This window comes from Oryctolagus cuniculus, chromosome 4 (assembly GCF_964237555.1).
Source record: "Oryctolagus cuniculus chromosome 4, mOryCun1.1, whole genome shotgun sequence".
Lineage (NCBI taxonomy): Eukaryota > Metazoa > Chordata > Mammalia > Lagomorpha > Leporidae > Oryctolagus > Oryctolagus cuniculus.
The window spans coordinates 152,696,801-152,711,837 of record NC_091435.1 but is presented as its reverse complement, the minus strand read 5'-3'; the positions used below and the strand labels follow the sequence as shown (position 1 = coordinate 152,711,837).

The 15,037-nt window shown below is 57.1% G+C and overlaps 1 protein-coding gene across 9 annotated transcripts in view; it reads left to right on the top strand.

The window, feature by feature from the left end:
* The window catches only part of TBC1D5 (TBC1 domain family member 5), a 602,613-nt gene extending 589,868 nt beyond the window's left edge, over positions 1-12,745 (top strand). For all 9 annotated transcript variants that reach the window (XM_070072843.1, XM_017346738.3, XM_008266048.4 and 6 more), the window contains 3 exons: positions 4,023-4,102; positions 4,839-4,982; positions 8,771-12,745. In XM_070072843.1, the coding sequence (XP_069928944.1) occupies positions 4,023-4,102; positions 4,839-4,982; positions 8,771-9,064 (518 nt within the window). In that variant the 3' untranslated portion in view covers positions 9,065-12,745. The remainder of the gene's footprint in view (positions 1-4,022; positions 4,103-4,838; positions 4,983-8,770) is intronic.
* The last annotated feature ends 2,292 nt before the right edge of the window (positions 12,746-15,037 follow it).

The following is a 15,037-nucleotide window of genomic DNA, read 5'->3' as shown; positions in this document are numbered from 1 at the left end:
AAGGAGAGGTGGGGCCTGGAAGTAGTAGGGGTTGGGGGAACAGAGCACCACACTTGGAACAAGAAGACCTTGGTCTAGGGTTTGCCACTCAGAACTGCAGCTTCAGGATGCCATTGGTCTCTGAGCCTCACCCTTGACTTCCAGTTCCAACAGTACAAGATGAAGCAGCAGGGATTAACAGAAAGTTGAGGCTTGGGCCTGGGGAGTTCTGAGGTAGCCTTTGAGGAAGCTAAGGCAGAACGTGGCAATGTAGGGAGCAGGGCCCTTCTGTAAGGGGAAGTGGGGATCGCGTGGGCACACAGGGATGCGCGCTGTGTCTTGGAGGCCATCTCTTCCTCCATTGCCACTCTGGGCTACCTCCCCCAGTCCTACCTCCCTGTTTTGTGACAACCCGCGCAGTTACTCGTCAGAATCTGGGGAAGGCCCTTTGTGAGAATCTGAAAGCTCAGTGTAACTAAGCCTCTGTCAGAGGTGAGAAAAGCCTCAGAGAGCAGAATCCAGCTGCTGGTGTCTAAGGCACCAGGGAAGGAAGGGAGAACAGTGACGGGGAGGAGCTGTGCCAGAAGCAGAAAGCCTTGATTAACCCATTTCATGCGCCCAAGGACATTCTGCAGCAGACGGGTTAGTGAGGCACAGAAGGTCATAGCCCAAGGTCATCAACGCTGACGCGCTTGGTGCCATTGCCAGTGCTCTGAAAAGATCTCGGGTAGCAAGGAGCTCACAAGCTGTTTCGTGCAGAGACTGAGGAGAGCCACGTAGGGATCGTGCGTGTACGTTGTACGTTATACATTCGGTCGCCTCCACCCCGGAATAAAGGTCACAGTGTGGCAAGGCAGTGAGCGTAGTGCAGGCTCCCTGCTGCGTCTCTTCTTATCTCCCGTCTCTGTTAGTGCCGCCTGCCTGATGGCGGGGTGGCTCGGGAATCACAGATCTGAATTCCAGTCCTACCTCCAGCACTTGGCACTTGCGTTACCTCAAATCCCAGACCCTGCGGTTCTGAGCCTGGCTCCCTTTCCTGCAGCAGTGATGGTTCTCATGGAGAATGGTTGTTGGATGGTAAGCCAAGTCAGGTGGCCACGCGGAGATGAATTCCGAGTCCTGAGTGCTACAGGGGCAGCACTGTCCCGAGCACTTAGCTTGTGCTGTGTCTCTTGCTCTTGACAGTGATCCTACAAGGTGGGGTTATTACACTTCAGGCACAAGGGAGTTCAGTAACTCCTTCTTATGCTGTGGTCTTCAACCACGTGCTTGCAAGATGACCTGCGGAGCTCCCGGCCTGCATTTCGGGCAGGAGGAGGGGCAAGAGCAGAGACCAAAGGCAGGTGCTGAGTCAGTGTCCCTGACCCCCGCCGGCCAAGGCACTGCTCAGCAGTGCCTTCCAGGGGCTTCTGTGACGCCTCAGCCAGGCTCCTGTCACGTGGCCAACCTCGTCTGTGGCAAGAGGACCGCCCAGTGCTGCCTTGAATCCAGTGCAGGTGGGCCTGTGAGGAAGGAGAGGAGCAGGGGGTGAGGTAGCCCCCACCGCCTGCTACCTGAGAGCTGGTGCAGGAGTGAGGACCCCGCTGGTCCAGAGACAGTGCCTGCAGAAGGAACTTCGGGCCACGGAACGTTCTTCCCACTTAAGCCTTGAGCTGTCTGTGTCCCGTGCTCCCAGCACACCTTGATGTCTGTTGTCCTCATGCCCACTCCTTCTCAGCCCACCCTGGGAGGCTCCCAGCCCAACAGGGCGTCCCACAGAAGGTGGCTGGGACCCCTGGGACGTGGGCTTTCACACAGCGTGGCAGCATCTTTGTAAGTTCTCACGCAGGAAATCTGCGTCTCCAAACTCAGGTGATCAGAAATCCGACTGTAAGGTTCCATTCCTGCCGTGGCAGTCCAGGGGTTTGAACTTGGCAGTTGAAGGCAGCTGGGTCTCTCAGAGGTTCACCATCTTGTCTGAGCAAATGCCCGCAGGTAATTTCTCCACTCTGTCTCTTAAGCCACAGCAGTCGGACAAACTAAAGGTGGCCGTTCTCAATCCTTGCAAAGACCTGCAGCTCTGGCTTTTGTCCATTTCCTGCAGTTGGTTGTTGTTAGTACCTTGTTGAGTAGATTTGTTTTTTTATTGAGAGGGAACAGGTTGTTACAGGGCTTTTAAGGAAACCAAAAACATTCTGATTGTGTCTATTCCATTCCCATTCAACTTGCAGTCGTGCGTTGGCGCAGGCCCAGCTATTGCCAAAAACTGTAGTGAGGGTCTCTGAGCAGCAGGAGCTGCTGCGGCGGCCGTGTGCCACGGGGACGGGCCCTGCCGGCCTGGGCTCGGGACCTGTTCCGGTGGAAGATTCCAGTGGGCTGTCAGGCAGCAGCATGTGGACAGTGTCAGTCTTCGCCTTGCTCCTCACTGGAAAGACTTTGGAAAAATTCAGAAGGGCCGTGTTTTGAAACGCAAGTTCCGAGAGTGTTTTCCATTCGTTCAGGCACTAAGGCACCCTTAACCATGTTAGTGCACCAGGAATTATTGTAAGGCCGGACAGCAAACATCCTGAGTGCAAGAATGTCTTGGAACTTCTGTCCCATCAGCGGGAGAAGGATAATGAACGAGCCAGCAGGTGCCAGCCAATGACCAGGCTCCCAGCCACAGCACAGCAGACGATGTGGCAGAGACCACAGAGTGACTTGGGGGCTGCGTTCGTCTGAGTGGGCACGAGGCCGCTCTGAGGGGCAGCACTGGAGCAGACAGCTGCCAGTCAGGGGGGCTGTCGCTCTTCCTGGGCTAGCAGGACAGGGTGTGCTGGCTCTGTGTCTACCTCCTCCGGGAGGCGCTGAGCAACCCCGGGCGACGTAAGGGCCGGGAGGTGCAAGAGCAGCCGTGGAGTCCGGCAGGCCCGGGCGGAGACTGCAGCAGCTCAGCTGAGTGAACATCTAAGAATACAGTAGCAAAGGGGCCGGCGCTGTGGCATAGTGGGTAAAGCCGCTACCTGCAGTGCCGGCAGCCCCTATGGGCGCCGGTTCAAGGCCCGGCTGCTCCACTTCTGATCCAGCTCTCTGCTGTGGCCTGGGAAGGCAGTGGAAGATGGCCCAAGTCCTTGGGTCCCTGAACCTGCATGGGAGACCCAGAGAAAGCTCCTGGCTTCTGGCTTCAGATCGGCATAGCTCCAGCCATTGCAGCCAATTGGGGAGTGAATGAGCGGATGGTAGACCTCTCTCTCTCTCTCTCTCTCTCTCTCTCTCTCTCTGCCGCTTCTCTCTGTGTAACTCTGACTTTCAAATAAACAAATAAATCTTTATATATATATATATATAGTAGCTTGTAAGACATTACAAGTGGGAACTTTTTTTTTTTTCAAAACTGATAGAAAATAAGAAAGCAGAACTGTTAATGGAGTGTGCACCTGTTTACCATCTTGCTTCTCAAATCAGTGCGCCCGTCAGCGTTTTTATTAAACTGTCTTCATTAAGCCCTCCCACACCCGCCGCAGGGCGGGGTCTCACCCTCCTTCCCCACTGCTTCTGTGACTGCGTGAGCCCCAGCCCTGTAGGGTCCTGTGCACCGGCACCTGCAGCGGACTGCGCCTCACTGGGTTGGCTGTGTTTGTGGGGGCACCCAAGGGTCGGAAGGTGGCTTGGAGGAACGAGCCCCTGTGCACTCCACAGGCGGTGTCCGCCAGGGACAACCTAACCTCGCATTTTCCTGACGTAGCAGCGTGTTTTACTGCTCTCAGTCCTTAGAGACCGTCTCTATGAAGTTCAGTTCCTGGTCGGGGAGGGGGTGGGACGGCCCTTCCTCTGGAAGCGCCCCCCGCCCGTGCACCCTGAGGGCAGCTGGGCACTGCAGCCGCCCCCCAGCGAGCGCAGCCACGCCTGCCATGGTCGCAGCTTAATGTTGGCGGGGAGGCTGCGTGGCCCAGGCCCACGGCTGCACTCTGCTCCACCCGCAGCTCCCGCTGGCAGAGCACGGCTGGTGGGACTTGTGGTGGGGACGCTCAGCCAAACATTAGACCCAGAGCTTCAGTCACAGAATGTCGTCCTTCTGCTTTCAGTAAATATTCAAGATGTGATATTGCAAGAAAATTTGGAAAAAGAAGATCAGATTCTGGTTTCCTTGGCGGGACTGAAGCAGGTACGTGCACCACGGGGACACTGCTGCTTTGGGCCCCCCCCCCCCCAGGCTGCCCGCCCAGTGCCTGCTGTGGGAGGGGCCCCCAGGGCGTGGGGACCAGGATCCCAGACAGGACCCCTGCTGAATCCCCACTCCTTAGGCCTCTGCTTCTCCAGCGATCGCGGCTGACAACACGCAACCCACATGGGGTTCCCATGACCCACACTACCCCTGCCTCCACCAAACCCGTTCTGTGTGTCCCTAACCCAGGGCAGGTGTGCTGGGGCCCAGCATCTCCTCGGAGCACAAGTTGTGGCCTCAGCTGGCCTCAGACCTCACCCTGCCCCTGCCCTGACAGATCTGAATGGGCCGTAGATACCCCTGAACGAGAGTGTGCTGCTCCAGACATGCGCAGCTGGGATGGGGCGGCCCCGGCACTCCAGGCTGTTGGGCGGGGTTGGGTGTGCAGGCCACCGGTGCTAAGGTAACTGCCTAGGGTGTGGCACCCACGTCTGACCCTGTGAGAACCTGGCCATCAGTGCCTTCACGTTGACCTTGCTCATTGCTAAGTCAGCAGCTTTGACAAGGTTGGATTTTTTTTTCCCTCCAGTATTTCTTATGGTAAAATGCTAGCATCCATAGCATTTAAAAATGGTCAGTGCAAGGTGGTCTAAAAGTATGGGAGGTTTACCTGGTTTACCTAGCACTCACAAACTCACTCCTCTTTTTCCTTTATTTCCTTCCTATTTGCAAACAGATCAAAGACATCCTGAAAGGCTCCCTGCGTTTCAACCAGAGCCAGCTGGAGGCGGAGGAGAACGAGCAGATCACCATCGCCGACGACCACTACTGCTCCAGCGGCCAGGACCACAGCGGCCCGGGGCCCGGGGCCTCTAAGCAGGTAGGTGGGAAGCCAGGTCTCGGCGCGGGTTTTGGTCAGATACTCCCCGCGGGGGCCTGCATCCCCCTAAGCACAGGAAGTCCCGTGCACGTTTTCCTAAGGCTGTCTGGAGTGGATCTCATTGGCCAGAGCCCTTCTCGACACCACCTTTGTTGTCCTCACAGTGAGGTCCCCTAAGGCAAGGCCCAGCGGTCGGTCATTTCTATAAAAGGACCAGCTAGCAAGTGTGTTGGGGTTCGCAGGCCACATACGGCCACCTCTGTCACCCGTTCTTTGTTTTTCTTCGGGGTTTGGTTTTACATCCCTTTAAAATTGTAGAAATCACTCCTAGCACGGGGCCATACAGAGGCAGGCCAAGGCCAGGTGCAGCGCTTCTGGGCTGTGCTCTCGGGTGTCCCAGCTGTGAGTGATTTATCCTAACAGAGCACACGGTTTCCAGCTGGGAGGATCTTAGTGCTTTCTCACGTGCTTGGTGCGTCTGCTGGTTTTACGGGTGAGGAATACGAAGGCCAGAGAGGCCGCTGGCTGGCCAGGCAGTGGGCAGCCAGCTCGCCTAGCACTGGCTGTCAGGGTCCCTGGCCCAGCCCCAGCCCGGTGAGTTTCAGCTCCTCCAGCTGCCCCACTACACGTAGGTCAGAGAAGATGACAGCTTGCTCGCTTCCCGCCTGTATGTTAGACTCCCAGCAACATTTTTTAGAGATCAGCTTACAAAGTTCCATCCGGAGAAGGAACGCCAGCCAGATCTCATGGAAGCCACTTCCTCAAAGGCTAGCCTCCGGCTACGGAATTTTCCATTGTTAGGGAACTCTGCAACAAGAGAGAACTCTGGGTAGCTACGTCTTGGAGCTGTATAAGGGCTTTGAGTCGGCACGAGGAGCCCTGTGCGTGCAGTGCTGACATTGCAAGTGCAGTGTGGCAGCTTCCTCCCAAGCCCCCCGCCGCACAGGTGTTGTGTTTTTCAGTCATCACTGACTCATAAATGAATCTTAAATGTTGGTGGGTGCGTGGACCCACCCACCACCAGTTTTAATCAGCAGGTTTATTTAAAACTGGAGCGTGGTTGTAGAGTATATAAACTCACTACAGAAAAAGACCTTTTGGGCACACTAGTGAATCTGCCCGAGTTACGTGTTCTTGACTGTGCTTTGCAATTGTCCTGCCTGGATTTCCTGTTTGTCACAAGCTACCGCTTCCCACCACTGCCCTAGTGCACCCCCATGTGCGTGCCCAGAATGAGCTGGCCCCGAGCTGCATGAGGGATGAAGTAGACGGCGCCCGTGTTCCAGCCGGGCCTCACCCCGCACAGCGTCCTGAGCCCTTCTGAAACCGGGTCACCCCTGCCTGGGCTGATGGACCCACAAGGGTTCCCCTTCTCTGCCCCATCCCCATGGCTGTCAGCAGGTTAGCAAAACAGCAGGCATGGGAAAGTGTATACTGGGAGTGGAAAAAGCCACTCCGCATCGCTCCCAGCCCAGTGTCTGTCCTCCACACGCTCCTTTGGAAACTTTCTGATGAGCATACGCAGTGGAAGACCGGACCTTGCGGGACCCTGGATGCATTCGGCAGCTTCCTGGGACTCGGGCCGCATGTTTTTATCTGTGTATTGTCTGATAGTATAGCCATTAGCTGCATGTGTCCACTGAAAAATTCAATCTACACGTCTTAATAGAACTAGAAGATTCAGTTGTTCAGTCACGGCAGCCACATGTAGTTGGGGGTCCTGGGCTGCCCAGTGCTGGTCTGCACGTGGGCTCACCCACTCCCACCCTGATCCTGAGCCCAAGCTGAAACATGAGCTGCCTTGGGGAGACGGTCAGACGGAAAGAAGGGAATGCGGGGGAGAGGACTTGAAAACGTTTCCACAAAGTGTAATTAAAAGATGAGTATTTTGGTCCCAGAATTTTGAAATCCATGCATGGGTTTTTTCATAGTATACATTTTCCGTGAGCTTTGTGAGGATCCCTTGCATGTTGACGGTCCTGACCTGTTTTAGGTTGACAACCTTTGCTCATTGTGCAGTGCGTCCCTGTGTTGGGCAAGAAGAGAGGACTAGCAGTAAGGAAATTTCTGTAAGGGATGTGAGTGGCCCTGGCAGGGCTACGGCTGCTGTGAAAATCCATGCAGAAATCATCTCTGAGTCTAGGAAGGAAGTTTAGGTGGGAGCCTGGAAGAGTAGGGTCCTTGAATGTGGTTTGTGAGTTGGCCAAGCCGTCGGGCCTTGGTCTGGACTTCTCTCTTGATCTGTACTGTTAAGGGGCAGGGCAAAAGGGTTCATTGAAGAAAATGGTTGCTGACGCCCTGTCAGCTCTAATTCGCTTTGCCTCAGCTAGGCTGTGACCCTTTGTGTGAGAACTGGGGAGAAACGTGCCAGATTAATTAGAGTACCGTCAGGTACTTCCTTCTCAACCCGCGCTCTGGAGCGCCTCTCCCGTGCAGTCTTGCCAGCGTCCTCCCTGTGGGTGGCCATGTGCTCTCTGCGGTAGAGACAGCGCTCTACAGATGGGGTGCCAGTGTACACGCCCGTCTTCAACCCGAGATAAACTCCCACAAGCGCATTCCAGCCGGGAGCCCTGCGCTGCCGGGAGAGACCCGGGTGTTCTTGTCCACAGAGCAGCCACATAAACACAGTGTCCACACTCGGGAGACAGGAGGTGAGCCGGAGGCCCTCTGTTCCCCAGTGGTCGGGCCGGGGAGGGGCCTGCTCCCCAAAGGTGGCTCAGCTCTGAGCGGTGTGACTTAAACAGGACAGTAATGGCGACAAAGCTGGGTTTCTGACTTGCAGCTCCAGAAACGTCAGTCCTAAGCAAACAGCCTGGGCACCACCTGGAGCCACACCCTCACTTCTGTGGCAGCTGATGTAGAAATGGAATATGAACAGCTTTCGAATTTGTGATGGTTGTTCCAGGACTGGGGTGCTCAGGCAGTCCTGTATCAGTTCACCAAAGACACCTGAGCCATTATTTAGCCACCTCACCCCACCCCCTACCCCCAGCCATGTCACCAGGAAGGATGTGAGGTTCAGGCAGGGGCCTGTTACTCAGACAAGAGGCTAGACTCTGCACACAGCCCACAGGAGGCCTAGGCCATGCCAGCCAGCAGGCCTGGGGACACTTGTGGCCAAGGGGCTCCTTTCAACTTCAGACCCCGCATTAGCGCCATCATGTAGAGAGTAGGCAGTGGGGTCAGGGAGGCGAGCGTGGGCCCAGCGTCCACTTACATCACCCGTGGGTGCCCTGTTCTTGCCACCACGTGGCACAGGACATCCGTGGTCAGACTCTGGCTTTGCTCACCCAGAGCCTTTGCTATGGAAGTTATTTACATTAAAAAATAAGAAGCCACTCCTGGTTGCTTGAAAGAGAGGAAAAGAATTGTAGACTACCTCAGTCCTAGCTCTGGACTTTCTGCTGTTACACTTTCCAGTTGCCATGCTGAGTTGTCAAACTGCCAGTGAGCACTGTTACCCCAGGAGACCCCACGGTCACGCAGAGGATGAGCGCGCCATTGCACATCTCCGGGCTGCAGTACAGCGGGCCCCCAGAGCCAAGTCAGTGCAGACCCAGCGTCCGATTCACCTCCCTGCACTCACGGCACCGCGGCCACCCTGGGAGGGAGGCACGGTCCCCCCGTTTCACAGATGAGAGAATTAAAGGTTCCACACCTGCTGGCTCTGGGCTCCGTGCAGCAGGTGCACCCTGAATCTCCGGACGCGACGCTGTCCACCCACAGGGCCCCCGCGCGGTTCTCTGCGGTTGCTCCTCTCACCACCTGACCTTCCAACTGCTTCACAGGCCTCTTCCGAGATGCCCGGGCGCGCAGATGGAGGCAGTTCCGACGACTTCATCCTGGTTTCTAAAGAAGACGAGGCGGGCAGCGCCAAGGGGCCCTCCTCGGGCCAGGCCCAGCCTCTTCGCACCCTCAGAAGCACAGTGGGAAGAAGCCAGGCCCCAGCCTGCTCCCCTCTGGTCCTCTCAGACCCGCTGATGGGCACAGCCTCTGCTTCCTCCAGCAACCCCAGCTCCAGCCCCGACGATGACAGCAGCAAGGACTCCGGCTTCACCATTGTGAGCCCCCTGGACATCTGAGCGCAGTGCCCAGTCCTGCCTCACAGGCCCCTGGCCGCCCCCTCACCAGCCCCGGCTCCCCCTGGGGAGACCCCTCTGAAACCAACGCTTCTTTCCTATCATGCAACTGCCGTTGGCCCAGCCCTCTGGAACCCTTTAGAGAGAAGCAACACGGCCACGAAGCACGCAGACTTCGGGTCACCAAGATGCAGACAGGACTTTCCGGCCTGTCACCTAACCCCCACCTCACCTTTGCTCTGAGTCAGAGCCGAGCCACACCCAGGATCACGCTCACTGTCAGGAAAACACAGTTAGAATCACTTGTCCTCTCTCCCCCCTCCCCAACCAGGCAGTCGCCACCTCCACCTGTTACGTTTCCGGGGAAGACGAGTTGGTTTCAGATCTTCCCTCGGGCACAGGAATGTTGGTTGGTATCAGGAAATCTTTCCCTGTGGGAATCTGTGTCTCAGCCCACTTCATCCCTGCCTTGGGAAATGGCACAGCAGAGCCAAGTCCGATAGAATAAACTAGAACGAGCCGAGGCGTGTGCTGGGAAGCCCCATTGCTGCCCTCTGAAACTTAAAATGACTTTAGAAGCAGGGTCTACACTGAGGAATCATCTTGAGGTGTGCTGTGGTGGTAGAGTTTTGGTTTGTTGGAGAAGAAGTTTCCAGTCCTTGGGCCAAGTATATTTTGGTCATCGTGGTTCCTCCTTAAAACAATTGTATGCACCTTTTGAAATCTCTCACAGCCGGAAAGCAAGGCATCTTTAAGCAAGGCTTTGCAGCACTGATCTCAAAGCTGTAGTGACCTTACCGTCCTGGAAGGAAAACGTGACCCCGACTTTGCCAGAGAAGCTGCTCTCAGTCTGTTTGCTGGTCACGTTTCTCTAGTTTGGGGACTGCATTTACCTGTCGAGTAAGAAGCAAGGGAAAAACCCAAGTTCATTCCCACCCCGTCGGAGTCCCCCCATTGTCTTTAAGGTAGCAGTGACAGGGAATCAACCCGGCATCCGTTCTGTGCGGAGCAGGGCTTCCTAGAGAATGTTCTAGATGTTCGGGGGAGGCAGGATCCCCACACAGCCCCTTCCCTTGCTGGGAGCCAAGCGTAGGAGTCCCGGGGCCTGTGCCCAGCTGTGGGCTCTGCATCCCGGGCACCGTGGCCATGAGCAGGTCTGACAGGCTGGCGCCTTCAGCACTGCACAGATTAAAGAGGCCCTGCTGCACGCTGGCTTAGTGATGCACACAGAGTCCCATGGGCTGATTCCCGCTGAGCAGGCCGCTCCCGCCCTGCTGCCAGAGCAGGTGTTCCTGCGGGGACAGGTGGTGACTGCAGGGGGCGCTGTCGTGCCCCGTACCAGGGCATCTGGCTCTTTGGGCCTTGGCGGGGAAGATGCAAGACCTCCGCGCAGTGGATACCAAGTGAGGATGCAAGGCCTCGGCGCAGTGGAAGGAAAAGCATCCCTCCCACTGCTGCCCGCCGATGTCTCTCCCGGCAGATGCAATGGTGACGGGACGGCGGAGGTCCTGCATGGGTCTCCGCTCAGCGCCGCCGCCTGTTCTTGGGACCTAGCATATCACTGCTTTGCTAGGTGCCGGGGCTGCGTGGCCTTCCCGGGCTGGGCGGTCGCTCAGCAGGGCGCGAGGAAGTTGCTGCCAGTGTTGTTTATCCACTGCAGCACACTTGGTAAGTGCCAGGGTCGCATATGGTGAGCAGCCTCACCCCTACGCAGGGTCGGCCAAGGGCTACTTTTCTCACACAGGACTGTGGGGAGCAACTCAGACTAGACTGTTACTGGAATTAAGACTTATTCTATGCATCTGCTCTCCCACAATATGGCGCTGAGAAGGGAGTAACAACTTCTATGCAGCTGCCTCTTGCCAACTTGAGTGATGACCTGCAGGAGCTGATCCTGCTCCTGATTGGAGGAGAGCAGCGTACTCGGCGTGTGGGTAGCAGAGTTGGGATTGGTGGAACAGGACTATAAAGGAGGAGAGAGACAACATGCACCAGGAACATCTATCTGAATAACACCTGTGCAGCCCCCGAGAGAACCGGCCGGCGGTGTGCCGCTCCCCCGCGGAAGTGGGGAAACTGGCAGGGGGAACCGCCCTTCCACGGAGGTGGAAGGGTTGGTAGCCAACCCGGGAAGAACCAGCAGCAAACCCGGGGAGGGCCGAGCAGACAAAAGAACAGCGCAGGGTCCTGTGTCGTTCCTCCACGAAGAGGGGGAGCGACACAGGACTTGGCTTTGGAGGCGCTGGTGTTTTCCCTGCTAGGTGAGAAGGGCAGGGCTGCAGCACTGGCACCCCCCAGGCCAAGCAGGCCCTGTCGCCGGTGGGTGTTCAGGAGTCACAGAATCGCCCAGGCCTGCCCCCAGTCCCCAGCCAAGGGGCGGGCCCTCCTCTTGCACTTCTGGGCCAACGCCACCCGATAGGTGGAGGTGGAGGTGTGGCTGCTGCGGGGCCCACTGGCCCACCCCTCCCCAGGGAAAGAAGCAGGACAGGGCAGCGGGCACAGGCAGTGCCACACCCAAATGCCCATCGGGCCACGGGGCTGGAGAATCGTGTTACTGTCTCTCTCCTAAGTGACTTTCTTTTATTCAGAGTTGAACATTATTTGCATTTTGTATTCGTTACAGTGCTATTAAAGAATGTATGTTCCTTTTTATTATTTTTTTCAGGTACTTGGGTTTTTTTTAATTGCACATTTTTTAAATCCTGGATATACAAAACCTTTTTGTTTTTCTCTAACAAATGTGGTAATCAGTGGATTCCTTTTTGTGTTTTTATTTTTTTTGATTATTAGCAGTTGAACATTTTATACATGTACCATTTAGATGAACTCCCGTTGTCATCTCCTTTTTTTTTATACATGCCCCTGTGTGCTTCCTACATTCCTGTGTGATCCGATTGGAAATTCGTGTTAAGATTTCCCTGTGCAGTACATGCGAGAGCTACAGGCTAGAGACAGTTAGTTACTGCTTTGCCTACATTACGTGTCTGCCAAGGGGCTAGATAATGCTTTACATGTAACTATACTGGATTATTCTTCCAAAGATGACCCCTGCTAACCGTTGCCTGCAAAGCAAGAACGTTACTGCCAAACGCGTGAACGTGTCCCTGCAAATGAGCCCCAGCCTCGCGGGACCCGCCTTGCACACGAAGACGCTGGGACAGTGACGCTGTCTCCAGAGCCGACCTACCCTAGGTGACCCGCGTTTATTATTGTTCTTTTCCTGTTACTGTTGTTGTAAGGACCTGCCCCCAGCGCTCCCTTCTGGAACAGGAGTGTGTATGGAGGACTTGGGGCCCTCCTCGCCTGCAGACAGCACCCGCGGAGCAGGGCCCGGGAGCCCCGGAGCAGGGCTGAGGCTGCGGGATACAGGTGGCAACAGCAAGGCCGCCTCCCGCGTGCAGGCCAGGCTTCGGTTTGCTCCCTCTTTACGACGTTGAGGAGAAGCATCAAGTTCATGTAAACAGGCTGGAGACCATGTTGATGTTAAGTTGTCGTCATAATTTTTCTCGCAGTGGCACAATTGACTTGATTCATGGAGAACTCGGTTGCGTCATTTCTATCCTGTCGCTTTTTCTCACCCGCCTTTATGCTAGAACTCATGTTGATTTAAGCAATGATTTATCCTTTTGGCAAAGTGAGCCCTCTCCGTATGACATAATAAAAGACTAATGTGACTCTGAGAAAGTGGCTTGACTCGTTCCAGGCTGGGGTGGGAACACAAGGCATTGACCAGCCCCTGGTCAGCTGGGCCTGGACGATGAGCTGGGCCTGGACGATGGGCAGGGCCTGGCCTGGGAGCAGAGGCCACTGGGGCTCAGCACCTGCCGCCCGGCCTCCCTGCACCACTCAGGGGCCAGGCCTGGCCCAGGGCTCACGGACCACTCAGCCCCGCCCCTCCTGTCCGACTGGGGCAGGTGGCTTCCTTGCATGCAGGCTGGGGACACTGGGAGTCTTGCGGGTGGGACACCAGGCACATCTCCGGCCCTGAGCACAGAGCCACCACACGGCGAAGCCCTGAGCAGCTTCAAAGACAGAGCCTCCTCCTGGAAGAGCGCTGGAGGTGGTGGCGTCCCATCCCTCCCGCTGCTGGCCAGGGACCCTGGAGGCTTCCCAGAGGCCCATGCCCACCCTGAGGCAGCTCCGCCCAGCCTGCTGGGCCACCAAGGCCACACAGGGGAATCACCCAACGGATTGCCACCGCCTTCTCTGGTAGCCTCATACCCGGCTAATGTGGGGCTCGGGGTGCGGGGAGAAGAGGCCACCGCTGTCTGAAGTCTAAATGACAAGATGGGGGGGTGGGGGTGGCAGGGACTCCGTTGCTCGGGTGGAGCCCTGAGGCCAGCGGGGGTTTTCCCTCCCCACAAGTTCTGCTGTCAAAACTCGGGCCTGGTGGCCTCCCAGTGCCTCCCCTGCACCCTGGCCCTGGCGAGCAGCAAGGGCGTGGCAGCTCTGCACTAGGGCCCCCACCCTGTGGTCAGAGAAGGGGCAGTTCTCGTGCAAAGGGGGAAAGGCCTGGAGACAGAAACTACACACCAGCCTCCGGGGGAGGGGCGGGGTCACCCTCCACCCACTTGTCCCCCTGGCAAACCCAGCGTGTGGCTGGGCAGGCGCTGGGCGCACCCACACTGCTGGGAGGGCACGTGTTTCTATATTAGGAGTACACGCATGCGCAGAGGAAGTGCTCCAGCAGGCGGCGGAGGTGAGGCGGGGCGGGGCGGGGCCCCGTGTGAGTCAGCCATCCCCTCCTGCAGCCCACTTCCTGCTCACTCGGTGCTGGAAACAGCCCCGCAGGTGGCGATTCCCACAGGCACTTGCTGTGTTGGGGGGCTGGACCTCCCCCCAGTAAAGACTTGATGCTGTTGGATCACCCAGTGAAACTCAGCAGGGTGCACCAGGCTAGGTGGAGCCCGAGGCCCCCTGAGGCCCCCTGGCAGCACACACTACCCCTCCATGTCTCTCGAAGGTTTAGTCACCCAGCTCTAACGGGAAGGGTGCCAGTCCGAGTGATGTCACTCTGCACAGGGTGCAGCCAGCAAGGTCCCCCTGTCACCCCCAGCGCTGCCGACGCCATCCTTGGCTTCCACAGACACCCTCCCTCCTCCTGCCTTGGCTGTGCCTGCCCCTGGTCTTGCAGCCACCCTGCTGTCCACACCAAGCCCCACTGCTGCAGACACTCCCATCCTTGGGCCACCTCATGGCTTGGTCCAGCCCCTTCCCCACCTCACCACAGAGGAGGCCTTGTGCCCACTCGCCAGGCCTGGCCAATGGCCTTGCCCCTCTACCCAGCCCACCCCTCACCTGGATCCATCCAAGAGGCCTCCTCTGACCCCTCCAGATGGAAGCTGGCTCCTGGCACCGCCCCACGGGGCTGGGCTCCAGGGCCCAGTCTTCCTCCCACTGAAGCTATCCCTCCACCTGCTGCTGCTTCTGCCCGGAACACCTTGCCCTGCTGTCCTGTTATCACCCGATGAATGGCAGCTTCAGTGGCCAGGCCGAATCCTGGGAGACACCACTGGACACCTGTCCATAGAGCCGCTGTCCAGTGTGCCACTTTATTACACGTCATCAGCCACTGGGGTGGCTGCGTGACAAGTCACCCAGATGTTGTGCCACAAAACAACCATGTGCTACACTCATGGGTTATGTGGGTCAGGGCTGAGCCAAGGCACAGCAGGGCTGCTCTATCTAGAAGACCAGAGGCTGAGGGCTGGCTCGTTTGCTTGCCAGTCTGATGGCTGATGCTGGGACCTCAGCTTGGGTTGTCAGACAGACACCCACCTGGCCTCACCACGTGGGTGGTGCCCCAAGAGCTCATTTTGGGGGCCGGGAAGGAGGCAGGTGTGGGCACCAGGGAGAAGCCATGAACCAGCCCCGAAAGTTTCACAGTGTTTGTGCCACACCTCACTCAGCATGGTGGCCAAGGGGAAGAACACACCCACTTGTTGCTGGCGAGGGCCGTGTTCCGGAAGTATTGCT